Source organism: Nylanderia fulva, unplaced genomic scaffold, assembly GCF_048542155.1.
Source record: "Nylanderia fulva isolate GAGA-0341 unplaced genomic scaffold, ASM4854215v1 Scaffold13, whole genome shotgun sequence".
Lineage (NCBI taxonomy): Eukaryota > Metazoa > Arthropoda > Insecta > Hymenoptera > Formicidae > Nylanderia > Nylanderia fulva.
Genome location: NW_028189518.1, coordinates 3,032,194 through 3,052,972, shown reverse-complemented (window position 1 = coordinate 3,052,972; position 20,779 = coordinate 3,032,194). Strand labels below are relative to the sequence as shown.

At 38.1% G+C, this 20,779-nt stretch overlaps 1 protein-coding gene across 1 annotated transcript in view; it reads right to left on the bottom strand.

The window, feature by feature from the left end:
- Window positions 1-2,654: 2,654 nt before the first annotated feature.
- Window positions 2,655-20,779, bottom strand: part of LOC114932401 (headcase) — a 132,373-nt gene continuing 114,248 nt past the window's right edge. Inside the window, exons 3-5 of the mRNA XM_029304570.2 lie at window positions 5,015-5,203; window positions 4,345-4,530; window positions 2,655-3,871 (exon numbers count right to left, since the gene is read on the bottom strand). Of these exons, the coding sequence (XP_029160403.1) occupies window positions 3,698-3,871; window positions 4,345-4,530; window positions 5,015-5,203 (549 nt within the window). The 3' untranslated portion in view covers window positions 2,655-3,697. The remainder of the gene's footprint in view (window positions 3,872-4,344; window positions 4,531-5,014; window positions 5,204-20,779) is intronic.

Here is a 20,779-nt window from a genome sequence, read left to right as displayed (position 1 = left end):
CCGATATCAGTTTGATGATTCGAAAGAATCCGATTGGGTTTCTTAAGTCTGCGTGTTTGCGCACGAAATTATGACAGAAAAAAAAAACTGAAGAGATGATCCAACTATATCGCATGTTGCCGACTTTGCCTCTGATCTACGATCAGCTGATACGTGCGATCGATCGTTGCTAAAACTTTTTGATTCCTCTATACGAAACAAATCTAGTTTTTAAAATAAATAAATAAAATAATATATTACTTTTTACAACATTCTTAAAATATTTTCAAATTCGACGATTCTCAAGTTTTCTATTACAATTATATTCAATAGATAAAAAAAGGATCGTGGAAGGAAACACAAAAAATCTAGTAAGATTGTATAATTACGAAAAAACTTTCACTTTCCTTTTTTTATTACGAATCTATGCAACGATCGATGTGATTTTGATCGCGTGCAAAGTCGCGATAAGGTAAATAATTGATTAACTTTCTGAAATACCGCTAAAATCGCACCGATCCTCTCCGTTCCTTTCTTTTTCGTTCTTTCGATAGGAACTCAGAGGAGCGAACAATAACGCGTACCGCTAATATGAATTCTTATTAAAAATTGAAAGCAGTAGGGAGTACAGGCGACGCGTGCATCTATCGTTCACACGTCTTAAGTCATCAAGGAAAACTTCTCGTACACATTTCCGATCGCACAAGGAACTTGAAGCGGCTTAAATTGTTGCCGCATTAATTTCAAAGAGAATCTTTCATTTATCTTGAAAAACGTATCGTTAGTTTTCTTTGTAAAGATCAATCTTGCATTATTAATGATATATTAATGATAACGATTTTTACAAATAGATTAATTAATAGAAAATTGGATGAAAACGATCTTTTCGATGTAAACTTCGCGCAAAAAGGTAAAGGGAACGTCGCGCGTTTAATACTTGTATTTTTTCAGATTTAATTTCACATATTTTGAGAGCAACTTTGCGAACATTTCGACGAACAAATTTATGTTATTCGTGCGTGTCGTGAAAACGAAATTCAAGTTCCTTCAGCCGTCGATCGACCAGGCGTACTACTGCGTTTATTAAAAGCTGTGTTGTCAAAGTAGCAAATTGGATAAAGAATAACTGTATTATAAATACGAATTGTGCAAATAAAACTTGAAAAAGAACCAAATAATATTAGAAATGCTGCTTTGCTTGGCAATTGCTCATTTGGCACTCTGAGAAAAACGTACAATTGAGACGAAATATGATCGGAGAAGAACTCAGACGCGACTCGTCCTTGCCTCCGGCACTAAACGCGCGAGAAATTAATTAATAACGCGGGAGTTTAATTCGCACTCAGAAAACGCGCGCCGTTTAAAGGCGCTGTTAATCGCGCGTTCTCCTATGTGCATATGTTTGTTTTTTTTTTTTTTAATTTTTTCCGCTTTTCACTCCCCTTCCCATCCGTTTTCTTCATCTCGCTCACTTTGCGATGAATTCGTAAGAGAAACTGCACGACTACTTAAAATTAATAATTTTTTATGCTAAAAAATTGTACTTACTGATAATATATTGTCTGGAAGTGTGCCTTCTGTCTTTTTTAATATTTTTCCCTATAAACATTACATAATCAAAAATTGCGTATGAAAAGAAATGTCTAACGCAGCTTCTTTCGAAAAGTCTAACAAAATATTTCCGTGCATCTGGAATTGATGCGATAAAAAATAAAATTCAAAAACACGGAATCTTGTTAATAATTCATATCAATATAAAAAAAAATTATATATTGCTTGTATTAAAAACACATTAATTTTACAAATAAATTAAACTTATAAGTAACAAAAACATTTTTTTTTTTTCCATCTTAAATGCATATATAATAATAAAAACCAACAGAATTGCTAATATAAAGACGATTCAAAGTAGCCGTGCAGCTTCGCGATCTTCATCATCTTCGTTATTCGCGCAAAACACTTCGCGCACACGCACACACATGGGGCATCATATTTATTATCTCCTAAATATACTTCTCTCTCCCGGGCCGCATGGATTAAGTATATTTTTTAAAAATCGAAGTAACGTAAAAAAGGTACACGATCGACTATACTACCTTGAGAACGGTGGGCGGTCTGTTTGCAGGACGGCCGCTATTGGTGGACAGCAACGACCAGCATCGCCAAAAAAAAAAAAAAAAAAGAAGGTTCTCTTCCTCTTCAAACACTCGCCTTCCTCTCCCACTTAATATGTTATATACACTGGGGCTACTACGGGGCGATCACGACTTTCCGCGAGAGAATCGTCCGATACTCTCGATCGAGTGATTGACGACGGAACCGAGAAGTGTTCAGTTTTCGTCTAGACGGGAAAATCGTGTGTACACAGCGAGAGAACGGAAGTCTGTCTCGAACGATTGGTCTCCTCCTTCTGATGATTTACTTTCTTTATGTTACGACTGGCGAATTTAGTCCGTCCTCTGATAAACACGTTCCTGTGTCCCAAATCGCGGAAAGTCGCGACGCCCGACCGAATCAACGTTTGAAACTCATCTCGTATGAGTCATACAGATCCTTAAACAAAATCAACATGGCCGCCATAAACGTATAAACTAATAAAATGTAAAAAAAACAACGTTCTCGATTTATCTAAGTAACAAACGATAGTTATTTCTTTTTTTTCCCCTCACACAATCTTTTTTCTAGAAAGAATAGCCTTTTTTATTTCTATACATGACGTTTTTATAATAAAGAGACCTATTTTCCGCGTCTAATAATATTGTTTATCTTCGCCTAAATTTATTTTTGCATTAATTTTTCTTTAAAGCAATTCAACTATATAAAACGGGAGACGGCGAAAATTGTCATAGGAAATTTTTTCGAAATCACTCAAAATGGGCTAAATGAATGATTCTTTGCTAGTCAAATTTTGCGTAATTTTGTTATTACGCATATGTAATTTGTTAACGAAAAATTTTGCTAAAATTTATGTCAAAGATGCACGTTTCACAATGACAATTGTGAAATAAATATCGCGCATATTAATAAAAAATTAATAATTGCCACTAACATTTCAACGAATGATCGCACGATTAATGCCTACAAACTTAAAGAGTAACATACAGAAAAATACACTAGTTTTGCCAGCCTCGCCGCGAATCATCGAACGAAATGTCGGCGAACGGCGAAAGTTCGACGTCTCCCGTTTAAAAAAAAGAAAAAGATCAATCTAAACAAATCTATACAATCGATATTAAAAAGAAACATATATCCTTAAACTTCATTAGCGCTACGGGAACGCGCCAAGGGGCCTCACAAAGTACCGTCTCGTTTGCTACCGCAAGATACACAAATTAAAAATACTAAAAGCGTCGTTCAGAACAGCCAATTTGGCACATCACCGTTCTGATCGTATATTAAAAGAAAAACTTCCTAAGAGAGATTACAAAAGAAAAGAATATAACACCAGCTATATTATATATGTATATATGTATATCGACAGAAATGAAAGTCTCTACGAAATTAATAATAATACATATATCGGTGGATCCGGCCGACGAAACACGCTCTAAGGAAAGGATCGCGGCCCCCGAGTGCGTTCGCCATTGTCAAAAGTCTCCTACGAAATCAAAGGGAGGATTCTAGAGCACGGTCGTCCGGAACAGAGAGATCTGTAGAAGAGGGGACGCAGGTCGGCCGCGGTGCGCAAACGGCGGCGGTTCGCTAAGTTCTCTAATGGTTACGGCCACTGGCTGTAGAGCTGAAATTGCTCGCGGGTGAAGCAGGCCGAGAGCGGCTTCACGAAGTGCGCGTCGACCGCCCTGCAATGCGGGCAGGCGAAGACGCGGCTGTAGTCCGAATAGAAGTTCAGTCGCTGATGAGGGTAGATCAGGGGTTTCTGGCAGCTGTTGCACTGGAATGAAAACGGAACGATTCGGTGCGCGTTCATTTCCCGACGCGACGTGCGCGCGCTGAGAACCAACCGGCGATAGAATTGGAAAACTTTGATCGTTCAATTTCGTATCAAGCGCTTGAAATATTTCCGAACTGCGCGGCAGCCCCTTTCGCAACAGTTTTGCGAGATAAATAATTTCATTGAATTACTGACTCTCTATAAAATGATGGACGGAAAGAATTTGAGAATAATTAAATGAAACCAATATAATCTCGTCTGGGTCAGATTGTGAAATATCAATACATTTGTGAAATAAAAGAAGAAAATTTGACTCTTGTAATTTTACGAATAATACAGAATATTATATGCCGTCAAAGAATTTTTTAGAAGAGTGAGCGCATCGTCGTACGCAGCGATATATCAAACTCAGTTCGTGAGTTGAAGGGTCAAGGATTCGATCGGATCGACTGGTCACGAATTCGGCGACTTACCTTGAGTCGTTCGCTGCAACAGGGCATGGCAGCGAAGATATCGTAACTGTACATGGTACCGAGGACCAGGCTCGAACCATCCCACGGTTGGGTACAGAAACGACAACGTACAGGCTGCCCGCCGCTGCCCTCCAAACAACTCATGCACACGGCTGACAAAAATTGCGTGCGACCTTCGACCTTCACCTGGAACGAAACACCAAAGAACCGGACGTGCCATCGTAATCTTACACCATATGCAACATGTTGCGGTTAAGATCGCGGACCACGACAAAAAATAAATCGCCCGACGACAGCGACGATTTTCATTTCTCACGAGATTCTATGCCACTTAAATTTGTAGTCGATCGATTTAAATAGAGAAAATTAATTCGTTAAAGATAGCATCTGCTACTGATTTGTTATAGAATAATACAGACAATTTTCGAGAGATGCTCAGCGAATCAGATCATCTTGCTAATAATTAAGATATCACTGAAAAGTTTTATGAACATTTGAGAAACTAGAACGAAATAGAATATTAATTTCGTTTTGATAAGATTGATAAAAATCTACATCTTTAAATAAATAACTTGTCATTATTTGTATACGATTGTGTTTAATAATTAATTTTTCTCGTGAAAAATTCTGCAATTCGACAAAATTTATAAAAATCAGAAATAAAACATACCTCAGCACAAGCGGGCGAATGTTGTCTGGGTGACAAGAAGAACGTTCCGTCCACCAACGGGTACCTGTCAAATACTAGCATGGCAGCGCGACAAAGAACGCACGTGACTCTTGACCACTGCAAAGCAGCTAATGTTGAGAGGATGAAGCATCTAGTATCGTCGTTGCCATGATTGCCCTCATCTTCCATCTGAAAGCAAATTATTAACAATATATTATTATATGCAATTATATTCTTTCTTGTATAACACATAATAATAGATATATATCAACGTATAAAAATAATGCATACATTTCTCTTTTTTGATATTTTTTCGTCAAAATAAAAAATCAGATTTGTTTATACTTCTAATTATACAATAGATCCAAGCTCAAAGATTTAATCGCAAAATATCGCGTCGAGCAATAGATTCCGGATTAGCTTAGGCGGAACCGATAGCCGTAATAACGTCATATTCCTACGTCCGATCTCGTTTCAGTCTGCGAGAAAGCGACGATAATTTGAATGCAGAATTTCCCATCTGGTGGCTCGTCCGCGCGCACAGAGTAATAACGTCGGCGACGTCAACAAAGCTTGTCGCTTCCTCCGTGCCAGCCCTGGTCGTTAAAAGGGTTCCGTGGAACGTTTGCCGTGGCCCTCGGGAGGAGAAAAGGACGCGGATCCTGATACTGCGGTTGTAAAAAGACCGACGACGAAGGCGGCGGTTAGGGTGGAAAATCCGAAGAATGCAACGGCATGGATCTCGATAGCGAATAAACTGCGAAGGCGGTAGCTCCGAAGCGCCATAAAGATTTTCGCAACGAGCAGGAAGGGTGAGTGGACGGAAAAAGAAGGTAGCGGTGAAACGCGTTTTACCTGGATCAAGCCACTGAAGGGCAAAGCATGGAACGTAGAAGACTGAATGGAAGTTTCGGAGAACGCGCGTTGAAGGTCTCTCATAAGCAGACAGGGGGCAGAAAGGGCAACAAGAAGGCACAAAACGAGATACTTCCAAAAGATGCTTCAGTGAATCTTAACGCAGTCTTGGAAAAGTCCGCTAAAGCTAAAAGCAGAAGCAAAAGTTGAGCCAGTGGAGAGGTATACATGGTGAAAGAACCGAGAACGGAAACGAAAACAACGGCAAAAAGAGAGTGCGAAGTCCGTAGTCGAAATAACGACTGTTACGAAAAAGAAAATTGAAAATAAGATCCTCAAAAGAATCAACGAAGCGTCCATGTCGAAAAAGTAGAAATGTATGTTTTTGTACCACCTAACATTCATCTTTCGCCAATGTCAATATAGATGTTTATCATTTTTATTAAATAATCAGTCATTCCGTTTTGCGAAAAAGGAACATTTATAGAATAAAAAAAAAATATCTGCATTTACATAATTATATAATACATTAATTGAGCTAATTTTTTTTTTTTTATTAAAAAAGAAAATATTGTCACCTTACAATGAAATATCATAGTAATTGCTTTATACAGCGCCAAAATCGAATATATATATAAAATCAAACAATCGCGCTTTTGAATCTAAATAAATTTTTTAATCTAAAAAAGATATTTCGAAAGATAGAAAAAATTTTATCATATCTTTCGAAGGCCAAGTATCTTGGCTTTGTTCTCGTCGATACGTGCCGTCCTGTTCTTCTATAAGATTCCCCGAAGATGAAAGTATATTTCCAGATTGTGAAGAGGTCTTCGAGTACTTGGAGTGACCGCTCGAGGGGCACAATCGTGCACGGTGGAGAGAGTAAAGAGAAAAAAGAGGCTGGAACGAACGACGAAATAAACGAAAGAAAGACAAGGAGAGAAAAAAATATCCTCGTTCAACGCATTCAAAGAGAAAGAGAGAGAGAGAGAAAGCCGGAGTCCTTGACGCATCTGCCCGAATGCTCGAGAGAACTGTATGGAGCCACGTACATCCATTTATCCGTCCATCCATCTTGGATCCGTGAGGATTCAGCGCCGGTGTCGAAGAAATAAATTGAATTGGTACGTCGCGAGTTTTGTTCGCGTTGTCGTACGGCGTGCGATCGGGGCGTAAGATCGTCGAGAAACACTTGAGATTTTTACGACTTCGATTAAAGGCCCGGTGTTGTGCAACCATGTTGATACCACAACACAATAACACTTCCTGCGATTTTACGAGCCGTAAGCCTGCCTATCGAACGAGACTGAGAGCGAAATACAACATCAGATGAAATACAGAAATTACCTTCGAGAGATGATGAAACTTATTCGAATGCAATAAGTTCGATAAAGGTATTTTATTAATTATGCAAAATGTAAGATTATGATTCGCGTAGTTATGTAGTGTATTTATTGTTTTAAACAAATTCAAGATGCGTGAAAAATTAAGATTACCTCTAAAGATGTGAAACAATTTTCAATAATCGCGACAATAGTGGCGAAAGATTGGCGAACTCCGATAATTTCGACGAGCCTGTCGAAAAATCGAGGAAAGAAAAGGCGCCGGAAAACGACAGGGGTGGATCGTAAATCGTGGTGTACCGTAAAGGGACTTACACCGGCGGCGTCGCGGATTATTGGAATTCAATAATGCGGGACGATACAAATAAATGTGAAAAAAAATCTATCCTGCTCCGCTACCGCATGCTCGACGGTGCAAAATAATAAAGAACTGCTGTTAGTGTGAGAGGTTGCGCGCAGGACTATATCTTTCCCTTTATTATATTTGGCCCAACTTTTCATCGATTGCGATATAATGAGATCCTTGAAAGAGGATTACTCGATGAAAGCAAACTGAGAGAGAAACTTGAGATTGCAACATCTTATATAATCTGACATTTCGCAGTTCTTAAATTAAAATTGTCTCTTACTAATCACAAATAAAAAAAAATATCCGCCGTCTACTTGCGCGCGTCCAATGAAGATTTATTAATTAAAGCAAAAGTGCGTTGGGGAAAGTTACGCTATAAATTCTGACGAAGGATATATTTCAAGCACCCGACACGATCTCTCATGGACCGAATTAAAAGTCTGAAATGATTTCTATCGAAGTGGAGACTCGTGAATTCAACTTTACCGCACGAAGATAAAAGGAGGAAAAGGAGAACGAGACGTATTCGGTGCTAAAACCGCTTGACTTCATTTTATGTACATTGTGCCGAAGAGACGATCTTCTTGAAGGCAGAGGCAGGAAAAACGGAAAGAGAAAGATAGGGGATGCAAAAAAAAAAAAAAAAGGTACCACTGGGGATTTTTTAGGGTTCCTAAGGACGCCCTTATTTAGAGCCTTAACATCAGCGCGGACTCGGTCATAGGACGCGAGACGATAAAAGGCGGTATATAGGCGAACGTAAAATTCGTTACGATCGAACTTCGCCTACTTCCGTTACCATCCTAAAGAGGGAAGAAAAGTAATTACTTACGAGAGACGAAATAGAAAAAGAGAAAGAGAGGAAATGTGTGAGAGGCATTCTTTGATTCTACAATTTCTATTTTATTTTACGACAATTTCGGAAAAGCTTTACTCTAATGGAAAAAAGCTCGTTCTCAACTTGTATTGTATTTTTAAAAATCTAGTATAATATTGACATGATGTTTAAAAACAACAATTATTTATAAAATTAAAATATTACAATTCGTGACTAAAAATTATTTGTAAAAATATATTTATTACATTATTGTTATAATTAGATTGCGCGACTTATTATAATTGCATCGAATTACGAATAACGATTCAACTCTAAATAGCATATCATCAAAATTTTTCCTGTCACAATGCTTATTTTTTCGCAACAAGAACGTTTGAATTACTCTGATATATTTTTAAAAGGCCACAAATTTTATAAGTTTCTTCTGGAAAAAACGTTATCCAGCTAGCGGAGACTATTAAACCAGAATGGAATCCAGCAATGTGTTTCTAAAAACGTTCGAGATGTGAATGCGCTCGTTGCATTTACATTTAACGCGAATACGAGCTGGCAAAACGAGCTTTCTTACTTTCTTTGAAAGCATCAAATTGACTTTAAATAACTAGATGGTCTACAAAATATATTTACGAGCGATGAAATAACTTTGTTTACTTGATTTTTGCAAAAATTCAGAATTTGTCCAAATTATCTCATGATATCTTTCAATTCTTCATTAATGAAATAATAATTATACATTATCATTATTTTTTATTTAGTGAAAATAATGCAAGCTTTATGTGTTATAACTATAATTAGTTAAATATAAATTTTAATTATTACAGAATAAATTTGTAAAATTTTATGAAAAACCAAAAGTAAGAGCCCAAATATATTTAATGTAATCCAAGTATTAACGTGCACAAACTTTTAAGTCTACAATATAATATTATAGTAATTCCATCATGTGAAATTAGTACACGCCATAAGTTCCAGTTCCGGATGATGAGAGCTGATCCGGAGGCTCAGGAAAGTTAAATGGAAAATAGAAAGTCGAGGATCTCTCTCACAGAAACAAAGGGATTACTTATAGTAGGACTGTCCATGTATTACAGCCGGAACAAAGGATTCGCGAGATTCCCCGGCGCATCCTCTTCAACATGGAAGGGTGCGCCGGCCCGGAGCGATAACAACTTCTCGCTCAAAGTTCTTCGTTTCCCCAACAAGGGGTACCAGAGCTCCGCGTCGTTCTCCATGCAAGTGACCCACTGCCGGTACCGGAAAGACGGGCCGAACAAAGACATTCGAGTCGAGGTGCTCCTTCTAGCGTAAAAATAATCAATGGCATCTCCGAGACTTTATTTCATCAGAAGTCTTGTCATGATAATAACCCTTTTTCGAGCCTCGATCTGATTGTTTGTGCTTCGCATAAGAAAAAAATTCTGGAGTCTTCAAATCTTTTTTTTTATTTAGCTTCTAGTCGCAACATTAAATTGCAGTTATAAAAATTCGATCACGTGATTGACTTGTAACTGAATTAATGAAAAAAAAAGTCGGAAATGTGCTGATTCGAACAATTTTTTTTTCGATTAAGCGTTCGTCTATAAGTCTATATATCTCCAATATAGCGTCTATAGGATGCTATTAAAGTAAGACCGATAATACAACTTTTCTCTTCGAAGCTTCTTCGAGAAGTCGATCTCTCCTCTTTTTTCCCTGCACCCTCTAGGGAATCGTAGCGGCATCTGTGTCGATGCAAGTGACCTACTGGCATTCGGGAAGAGAGATTCGAACAAAGAGACCCTCCTTCTCTCCGACTCTCGTGCTTCTTCTCGCGTGAAAATAATCGATGATGCTACCCGGACACTCCGTCGTTCCTCCTTACTTTTCCTTTCTCCGGCTGACTTCGCTTTCCCCTTTGAAGTAAAGGGAGGTCGCCATCACACGGGAAAAAACAGAAGGGGAACCAGACAGATATCGAGGCCGAACAACGCCCGGCGGAACTTCCTGAGTGAAATTGCGGTCCCTAATATTATTGACAATTGATACGACACACGCCTCGTGGCGCTCCTAGAATTTTATCGGAACCCTACTCGCGAGAGAAATTGCCTTTCTTCCCGGATAGTCTCGTTCTATTCGTGGAGAGATATTCGAGGTGCGGAAATATCGTGGATATCGCGCATGCAATACAATACATTCATTGCGAGAGAAACGCGTATGTATTATATAAGTGTGAGTTATCTAAAATATTATATAAACAATTCTAAAACATTTAATATACAGTTGCAATTTATATAGATTATGTCAGGTTAATTTCCTGTAGAACTTTCTTGGACTTTATATATAATGGAAAAATTAAAATAGAAAGTTACACGTTACAAATAAAAGGCCTTCGCGGAATGGGAAAAGGAAATAGTAAAGTATGTAATTATAATTAATGTGAAAAAAAAAAAAAAAAAAAAAAACTTTCTCGTGTGAATTTTGATGGCGAAGATAAAATGCAAGGTAAAAAATATATATATGTAAAAAACGCGGTCTTCTGAAACTTTAGATTTTTCCCGGCAATTTTTTATTTCGTTCCAGTTAAATTGTTTATTCTCTTCTCCTCGCGGGATATCGAGTATAAAATTGCGAAATTCACACAGGAAAAAGAAAAATGATTGCGATACATTAGACGTCATTCTAAATGCGAACAGCTTTATAACAAATGCAAAAAATAGTACTGAATAATTCGGCAAAAAAGTAAACGCAAATGGACGAGAAAATGCTTTTTATTCTAACATTCCATCTTGTTCCCGCTTGCGTATGTTATCAGATTTGCGATACAGCCACGTCACATATCTCCCTCTCCTCCCGATGCATTAATTATTTATCATCCGGGGTGAATTTACTCGTTGGCGATGGTATAATGTCGGTGATGTATAGTCGGCGATGCATCGCGTGCTCGCTTTAGCATCGCAAAAAATTATGGCTTTGATCGAAATCTGTAACAAGCATTTTTCGATTCTCGACAATCCCAGCGGACAAAAGCAGCAAACATTGATGACCAAATATTCGTGCGAAAAAAGCTCGTAAAATAATACACATCATATATGCGCAGGCATGGGGAAAAAGCTTTTCAAAAATTCACGTATCGAAACGACCAAAATTGCACAAGCCGGAGAAATATATTGCAAAAATGATAAGATTATAAAAAATGAAAAAACTTGGAAAGAATTTTATTTTTCTCGATAAAGTGACTCGATTAGATTTCAATAGCTCTATCGACGAGAGACACCTTCCATTGTAATACTGTCGTCGATAAGTTAAAAAGGGAGACAGAGGAAGCTTTCGGTCGTTCTTTTGTTCGGAGTTCGATAAGAATGGAACGCGATACAATTCGTATCCGTGTGTGAGAAGGTTTTTCGTGCATATCGCGAGAGAATCAATAAGCGCGTGCGAGTTTAGCTGTATATATACCTTGTCGAAAAAAAGCCCTCCGCGATTTGCAGAAGATAACTGCCGATGAGCGGACGCCCCTTGCGGATTATAGGCGGAATTAAAATGGGAGACGTAGACCGGATGAAAAGCCCTTTTTTTCGCGTGCGTTGACTCTCGGCTTCGTTTATCCGCGAGCTCACAGACCCGAAATTCGACAGCAGAATCAACTCCGAAACCGTATCTATGTGTATTGCGAACAGACACACTGTCGCTTCCATTATGTGTTTTTCTACCGGTAGTATCGATAATCATCTAGATCTAGTATGAAAGGGACACGACGACATTTCGAATTATAATAGAGCCATTTCAAAAGGTATAAATCTGATGAACCGCTGCAATTATTCTCCATTGCATTCTGCTTATATTTATAATCATATTTAAATTTATACAAACAAAAATTGTACGGCAAATTTTTTATTTCTTTCACGAAACGTTATTTCATAATATTGAATTAATCATTCATGCAAACTAATTAGTTTAAAAAAGTAATATTCTTTGTAATATAAGAGATTATAAAATTTATATTAAAACCTTGAAAAAGCTTTTGTGTGTGTAAACTCTTTCAAGTATTCCAACCTTCTGAAGTCTTCTTCAAGCTACATAATTAAAATACGAACCACTTCAATGAGTCCTCTTGCTCGAGTAAGCACTGGAAAAACATTCGTTAACGAAACAGAGTCTCTAACAAGACAGAGACTAATCAAAATTTTGAGATAAGATAAAGAAGCTGTTATATTATTTCGAATTTAATATCCAGAGGATCGCTTGGTTGGCGACTCACTGATCTGTGAGAGCGAAGGGAGGATGATCCCGTTTGGGAACAAAAACGGGATGGCATTCAAAGCATTTCTCCGCCTCGCCGCAGTCTGGCTTGTAATTATAGAATCAAAAAATTAATCTAGATATATGAAGGACGCTCTCTCTGCTTCGCGAGGCACGCAAAATGAAAAACCGCGAACGGCTGGCTCGAGAACACTTGCAATTTCGCGATTGTATAATACGTAAGATGAATTTACGTAAAAAAAAGAAGGAAAAAAAGATTCCTATCTCAGTCTCTCGCGAAACACGATTTTACCTTTATCTGCATATTTTATCGATCAGCAATAATAACGATGACTCCAGCCTATCGCCAATAAATTAGCATATAAAAGCGTGCATCGGCCAAGAGCGTGTGTTGTAAATTCTGCGGTTTTATCCGATTACGTACATATCGCGGACCGATGTACACGTTCGCGAGAGGAATTAGTTTTAATTTCTCACGCCAAAGGCGATTTTCCTTACCTACGAGCGGACGCACTAAAACAACGATCAACGTAAATTCATACGACAGATTCTCGCCCAAGGCGAACCACCCTAACCCGTGACTATCCATAAAAATCTCTGTCCCTTCCACTAAAGGAGATTGCAACGACGTTCAGCGGTACCAGACACGACTATATATCACGTCCCCGTTCCACTATATCCCGTGTTCCGTTTCACTATACGTCCGACACGCGTGTACGCACACACGCAAGCACAGATCGTCTCAAAACGAATCGACGACGCCTACAGCGTGTACGTCGAAATTACTGCAGTTACGTCAAATGATTTGTACCCTTCAACTCGAGAGAGAGAGAGAACCATGATTTTCGAATATTGCTCGATATATTTACAACTCGACTGGTTTAGAATATTTTTAGATCTCTAGCTAATATAGAATATAAATTCTGATCTCGATACGTTACAATTTTTTTACTATATTATTTTTAATTGTAAACAAAGAAGAGCTATAAGAGCTATTAAACATAATACACAGTTGTCAGATGATATATATTAATAAAATTCATTTAAACGAAATAATAAATAAACATTTATGCGAACGTTTCGGCTGACATTTCAAGGCTTCTTCAGCGCAATACAAATATTTTAATTATAAATTGAATTGTAATATTAAACATTATATTTTTCATATATTTTGTTTCAAAAATACAGCAAACATTTGTTTTATTTAAATATGATTGTATTTAAGTGTCTTTACCCGTAAATACCGTCAATTTCGTTGTACTTAAAAACCGGATCGCGCTCTTTTGGTACATCCTGTAGAGCCGTGTCAAGATTAACAGAGAAGAGAGAGAGAGAGACGGCTCTCTCCAGTCCGTATAAATCAGCCATGCGTCGCCGAAGAGGTTAAGAGGCTGGGTTCTTGCCATGTACACCGTACATGTCTGGTCCAACAGTGCTAAAGGTCGAATCCACAGAACTGCGAAGCGAGAGAGGCACGGGGGTTGTTTCATCCCCGCCGCAAGTCTCAAGGAAGCTCTCTTCCTCCGATGGAACTGAGGGAAAGAGAGAGGTAGACGCCTCCCTTGAGATTTATCGCACTGCGTCGTTGGCGCAGTTATGCGAAGTTCCTCGCGGCAGGAGGCGCTTGTCATCGACCGTCTCCATCGTCGTCGGGTACTTTGTTTCGAGCAGCCTTTGTTCTTCCGTAAGATTTGACCTCATCATCGTCCCAATGAAATACTCTTATTCATTATCAAGAATACCGATTTTTCGATCTTTTAATACTTTTAATTAATTAATTATATGACGTAATCATTTTATTGTAATGTATTCATAAAAAAAAAATAAAAAGATAGATGGGGAGCGGCATCAAAAGCTATTGCTTAACCAAGAATAATATTACCTACGACACACATTAATTGGCTGTAACTTGGTTACAAGAATACCGATTTTTCGATCGAAATACTTTTAATTAATTATATGACGTAATCATTTTATTGTAATGTTTTCATAAAAAAAAATAAAATAAAAAGATAGATGGGGAGCGGCATCAAAAGCTATTGCTTAACCAAGAATAATATTACCTACGACACACATTAATTGGCTGTAACTTGGTTACAAGAATCAATAAATTCGACCCTGCGTATTTCAGGATTAAGGAAAGTTTACTACTGCAATTTCAATTCTGAAGTAGTTACATTAAATTTTAGCTATGCAAGATTGTTCTGGCGTTAACGAGATTGCAAGCAAACTCACGCAAACGTAACAGAATCCCTGCTATTTGTGATTGTCTGCTCGATATAAGCGCCGCGAGGCTGTATTCTTTACTTCTGATTTTTAATTCAATTCCTTTTAATGTTTACCGATGTAAAATATGCAGCGTAAAGGAAAAACGTAAATTTAACGTCAGGTAAAAGAAAAACGTACAGATATTAATTAAATTATGCAGCTGAATAAATTCGAGAACTGCAAATACATTAGCTTATGACAGTGAAAAAGTAAAACTAGAGGATTAAAAAAAAAATAATAAAAGAAGATCACAAAAATATGATAAAATCCATTAGAAGAGAATTTCATAATTCATTTCATTTTAAGAGAAATCCATCGCCTTTATGCTACGACACGACGTGTGTTCGACCAAAAACTACCGGGAGGAAGACGAGTATCATCCTCGAGGTCCTCCAAACTCCTCTTCGTAAGCCTAATGTGTCTAACCGACTGGGAGGAGAAAATGGGGAAGGCACAACTTAAGTGTCTCTCAGAGTAAAGCCAGACAGGGCCGCGTTCAAAATAAGTACCTGGATGCATTGAAATGCCGGATGCGCTCTTCATTCAAAATTACTCAACTAATTGAAGTCTATCAATGCGTAAAATATTTCACGAATAATTATATATTCGCGATAGATATAAAATACCGTTTACATTCTTTCTTATTTTTTTTTTTTATTACTTTATCATAAACTCGCGCAACTTTCAGGAGCCGATTCTGCGAACATTCATGCCGACCCTGAACGTCCTCCTGGGCACGAGCAAGGGCTTTCGAGGAAATTGTGGTCCGGGCTTCGTGTAGTAAGCACAGACTGCGAAGCAATCGTCCTAATTGCCGGCCGACTACTCGAATGCGAAGTTAATCATTCCAGACGGACGCGTTGCTTCGCGGCGAATCGTCGAGTTACCACTACGGAACGAACCGATTTAGGTAATACGTCTTGATTGCCTCTCTGCTTTCCGCAAAGACTGCGATAAAAGAAAAGACAACTTACTGAGAATAAACTTTGTAATATCATTTCTGGATCGATGAAATTAATCTCCCGTTGTATATCAGCTGTTTACATCGCAAATTAAACCGTCAGTTATTTCCAATAGAATTACTCGAATATTTTGACATTTTCGTTCGTGAATCTTTGATTTTCTGCAAAATATTGAAATAATCTTAATCACGAGAGTTTTCCTTCCGAAGATCAAATATTTCATCATCGTGTGACGAGAATAAAAGGGAACGGTTTTGAGCAAGATCAAACGGCTTCGTTGACAGGTCAAGGTATTCGCGCGTGAATACGCGCAAAGACGTCCTCCTCTCTGTCGCGTCGTAATTTTGTGCACTTGACATTAGATACTAATTGCGGCGACACTTAGCGCGTCACACGCCGTGCGAAATTAGAAGGAAAATTATAAATAACCGACAACACGCGGCCTCATGCGCCATCGCGTGCATCCTGATAATGTAAAGGAGGCGTGGAAACGCGATTCCGACCCTCTTCTAGCCAGGGGACCCCACGAGACTGCCTAATTACTCGTTTAAGATAAGATTTTCATCAAACCTTTAGCGGACGGTGTGATTAACGGCGCCCTTAAAGAGCCGAACGACACGGGGACGAAATCACTTCCACGATTTAGGGGTAGCACGCTTAATTCGCTCGCTACGCCGCCCGAATACCGCCGCCAAAACAAGTGTCGATAAAATCCACGAAGAGAGATAAAGATGAGGTATACACCCGAGGAAAATCTCACACCATATTGTAAATCAAATTAAATATTTACAAGTTCTTCTTTGCAATAAAATTACGAGCACGTCTCAAATATGATTGCACCGTATACATAATGAATATTGATAAATGGAAATAAGAAATTTCCCGCGAGGAGTAAAATGATCAACAATGTTCCGGCGCCCCTTCTCGACTTATATATACGCTTTCGTTTGCGCGGCAGTAAATTCAGATCTCGTATAGCGTATCATTTATAATTTAGGACGAACAAATTGCCGCGTTGCGCCAACCTTTCCTATGTAAACGCGTTACTGCCCGCGGCATGTTTATTTCCGGTGGGATCCCGCATGCGCGCGTTACAAGACTGTTTCGGAACGCGCGAGAACCACGGAACCCTCGTCTGTCAAAAATTCTTATCGCGTGAATAAGTAAGAACGACAGACCGAGGGCGCGGACGATCCTCCGGGCAACTTCGTGCTTCCATTAACGCGCGTGAAGAGTTATATCGCCCTCTTTCGCACTTTCGTCGCCAAAATGACGCGGAGGAATGCGTTCGCTATTTCGCGCCTGATTTCGCGAGAATGCTCTTAGAAAAAATTGCACTGCAGCCATTTGAGAAACCTTTCTCTAATTAATCCAAAATGTAATACCAAATGATGTACCTTCTACAATTGATATCAATTTTTTATTAATTACTTTCGTAATTATTTTAGCAAGTATTTTAATGGATTAAAGTATTGAGAATGTCTATTTAAATCAATTTGATTAAAAATATAATTATTGAAGCATTAAAAAATTATTAAAAGTAAAAGCTTATGCGATGAAAAATATATTCTAATAAAATATTCAATTACATAAATAATGTACATCTTAGGTAAAATTTTCTCTCTTCCTCTCTCTCTATTATATGTTTTCATATTGTCTGTAATATTTATTATTCTCGGGTTTCATAAATATTTCGTTTCATTGTTATACTTGTCGCAAATAAGTATGAAAATAATTTAACGCTACAGCCCCACAATGGCGAGATTTTGGGAGATGAAGGGAAATGGAACGGGGAAAATGAAAGTAAGTTCTCTTTGTCCGATTCGATGAAAGAAGTCGAAGAGGGAATCATTTTGTCGTCCACTTGAAACGGAATTTTCTAGAAGGGTCGCGCCCCTTTCGGAAACGAAACGGGCGAATGTGGGCTAACGAGATTCACGTTCAGGTGCCCAAACACAGTTGGCAATTTCCTCGAGTGATCGGTTCCTGATTACGGGGCGTGTTCTATCCGTACGATGAAAGTAACGCGTCGAATCTGTCCTTTCCACGTTGCGCATCGCGGGTGCCGGCTGGTCTCGACAGCCTTGTTCAGGGAATCCGCGTTCAAAGTTCCGGCGCACTCTTCAGAGAGAATTTTGCTTTTCGCGACAGAGATTTTATCGTACCCGCTTTCATCATCGACCACTTTCAAACGTTACTTATCGTAATGCGATTTTCCGCGCACACGAAAATATTCATCTCGTTCGATCGAGTTCGATGGCGCCAAAAGAGGGAGACGCTCAAAGTTATAATGAAAATTCTTTACTGCGATCAAAAAAGATATTAAAAATGAGTAAAGTTCCAGAGATAAAATTTTTCAATGACGCCAGAGTCGTTCGAAAGCGCAAATACGCGATGGCATTAAAGTTATTTCATAGAGCCGCATCTTTTCGCATCAGCTTTCACCGGGCGTCGTTTAAACGAAACGGACATGATTTAACCAGCAAACGGCAGCCAGGTTCAACGCACTGTCTAGCTCTAGCCTAGCGATTGAAATTCCGCACGATTATTCGCGACTTCCTCCAATGGATATCGCGCCCGCAAGGTCATTGCACATTCTCCTCAAGGCGACCAAAGAATTCCTTTAGCAATCTCCGCCGCGCGTAATTTCCATGGGAATGGGAAAGCGCAATGTCTGGTAAAAACCTCCTTTTTTCATTTACTCCGAATAAAAATAACACGGCGCGGCGGTATATAAAATGTCGTCGCTAACATTCATATTGCGTGTATCTAAATATATTTTAGAGATAACATATGTATTGCTACTATAAATTATGAAATAACGTGGTTAAAGTAACAGATGAAAGTTGCGATTAAGTTGAAAATTGCATATCTTTAACGCGCGTAAGAGACAGCGGGATTATTTATAGCAAGTATAGAGTACAGTAGTAATGCTGATTATTTAATCATTTCATTTTTTTTCAACAGAAGTTACTTAACTAAAATCAAATAAAATGATCTCAGCAAAGTTAATTTTATATTGGAGTGAAAAAATATTAAAATAATTTTATATCAAAGTAAAGAAGTTAATTTTATATCAGAGTAAAAAAGTTTTAATGGAATAGATGATCAATAAAAACGTAAAGTCGGTTTCCTTTGACTTTATATAGTTTTAAAAACTTCAATCTCTTTACTGTAAAGATTACGATGTAATATAATTTCATGCTAACTTACGATATAAATTAAGCATAAAAAGTAGCTTAAAAAAAAAAAGAGAAAAATAATTTCCGGAACCGACTTTCTAGCATTTTAAAATAATATTTATCTACAAATTAAAATTGAGTTTTTATTAATTAAAATTAATTAATCTTTTTAATTTAAATGTGAAAACATTATTGTCAAAAATTAAAGTTCTTGTATTCAGTTTCATTGTATTTCAAAGAAAGCTACGATATGAAAAATAGTTTACGAAAAAAAACATTTGCAAAAATATCGATATAAGTAAAAGCAATCCGGATGTGCATTTTATTGGAACAACTGGAATATGCGATTTGCGTGCACATGCAATAAAAAAAAATATATATATATGTATGTATGATGACGGTAGAAAAATCGGACACGTTTATCGAAGCAATGCTACGATCATTTTTGCATGACGGGTACGTTAATCCGCAGTAATTAGCAGTCGCAACGGCATTTGTTCTTTTTGCTGGCCAGCAAAATGAATACTCTCGACATATCGTTCCCATGCATCACGATATATCGCGTCCTTGTCCTACTCGCGTAAAACTAAAGGATATATCTTCCGATAGCGGAAAATGTAGAATGTATGGCGTGAAAAAAAAGTTCTTTATCGTTTTCTAGATATATGGCAAACGCAATCTAAAAACGAGAATCTTCGGTTGATTATGATGAGAAAAGAAGCGTGATTCCTGAAAATTTAGCCCATCAACAACTAACAATTATATAACAATTATTTAACGCGATACGCGCCGGACAAACTATGTATATCCTGCCGATGTTCGTATAATTATTCGCCTCTTCAATATACTGTTAAAATAAATCTACAATATGCGTATACAGACACGCAGTAATTACATTTCTAATAATCAGGTAGCGTCTGAGTTACGCAAAATTAACTTGGAAACCGGTTCCTTCGGGCTTCCGTCTAAAAGTAATTCGCAAAAGGAATAAGCGACGAATGACAGGTCGGCCTGCAGCGGTGACACTTATAATCATTATTTACCACTCATGATTAATGGATCCAGATAAATCTAGAAGGAAATGTAGATATACAATAATGAAAGAATTTTCGAGCCATATTTATTTCACGTTACTTTGAAAACTAATTATTATAATGTAAGCGACTTTTCAAATTCAAACGTGCTCAAAGCGTCTTTCTAATTAAAGCCCACAGCGCGACATCGCGCTTGTCCTCGTTTCAAGATATTGATATACGAGCGCCTAAGAGGGCCCGAGGTTTTGCCCGTATGTAACGTACATCAATGTCCTCCGTTCTGGCTAATAAATTATGAAATTCAGATAAACCTACGCTCTCTCGCGCCGCATCGAGACATCGTGAATTATCGCGAAAACGATAATTCACAAAGTCGCGTGCATACCAATCGCAGCTCGCGCGCGGATGCAAGTAGTAATTCGCGATAATGTTAAATGAAACTCTCTTGCGATATATACAGTGTGACGTATTGCAGGTGAGCCGGCGATACCGTTAAATTATCGGACTTTATACCGCCACCTACGATTATGCCGTTTAGTTATAACTCGACTATGAAAAGTGTAAATCGCGGCGCGATACGAAACCGCGGGATGATTGCAACGCGCGATTTGCGTGCGCGAACCGTAAACTATATACTACACGGTACACGGTATATTTAACTGTATTTTACGGGGGATCTCTCTCTTGTAGAGCGA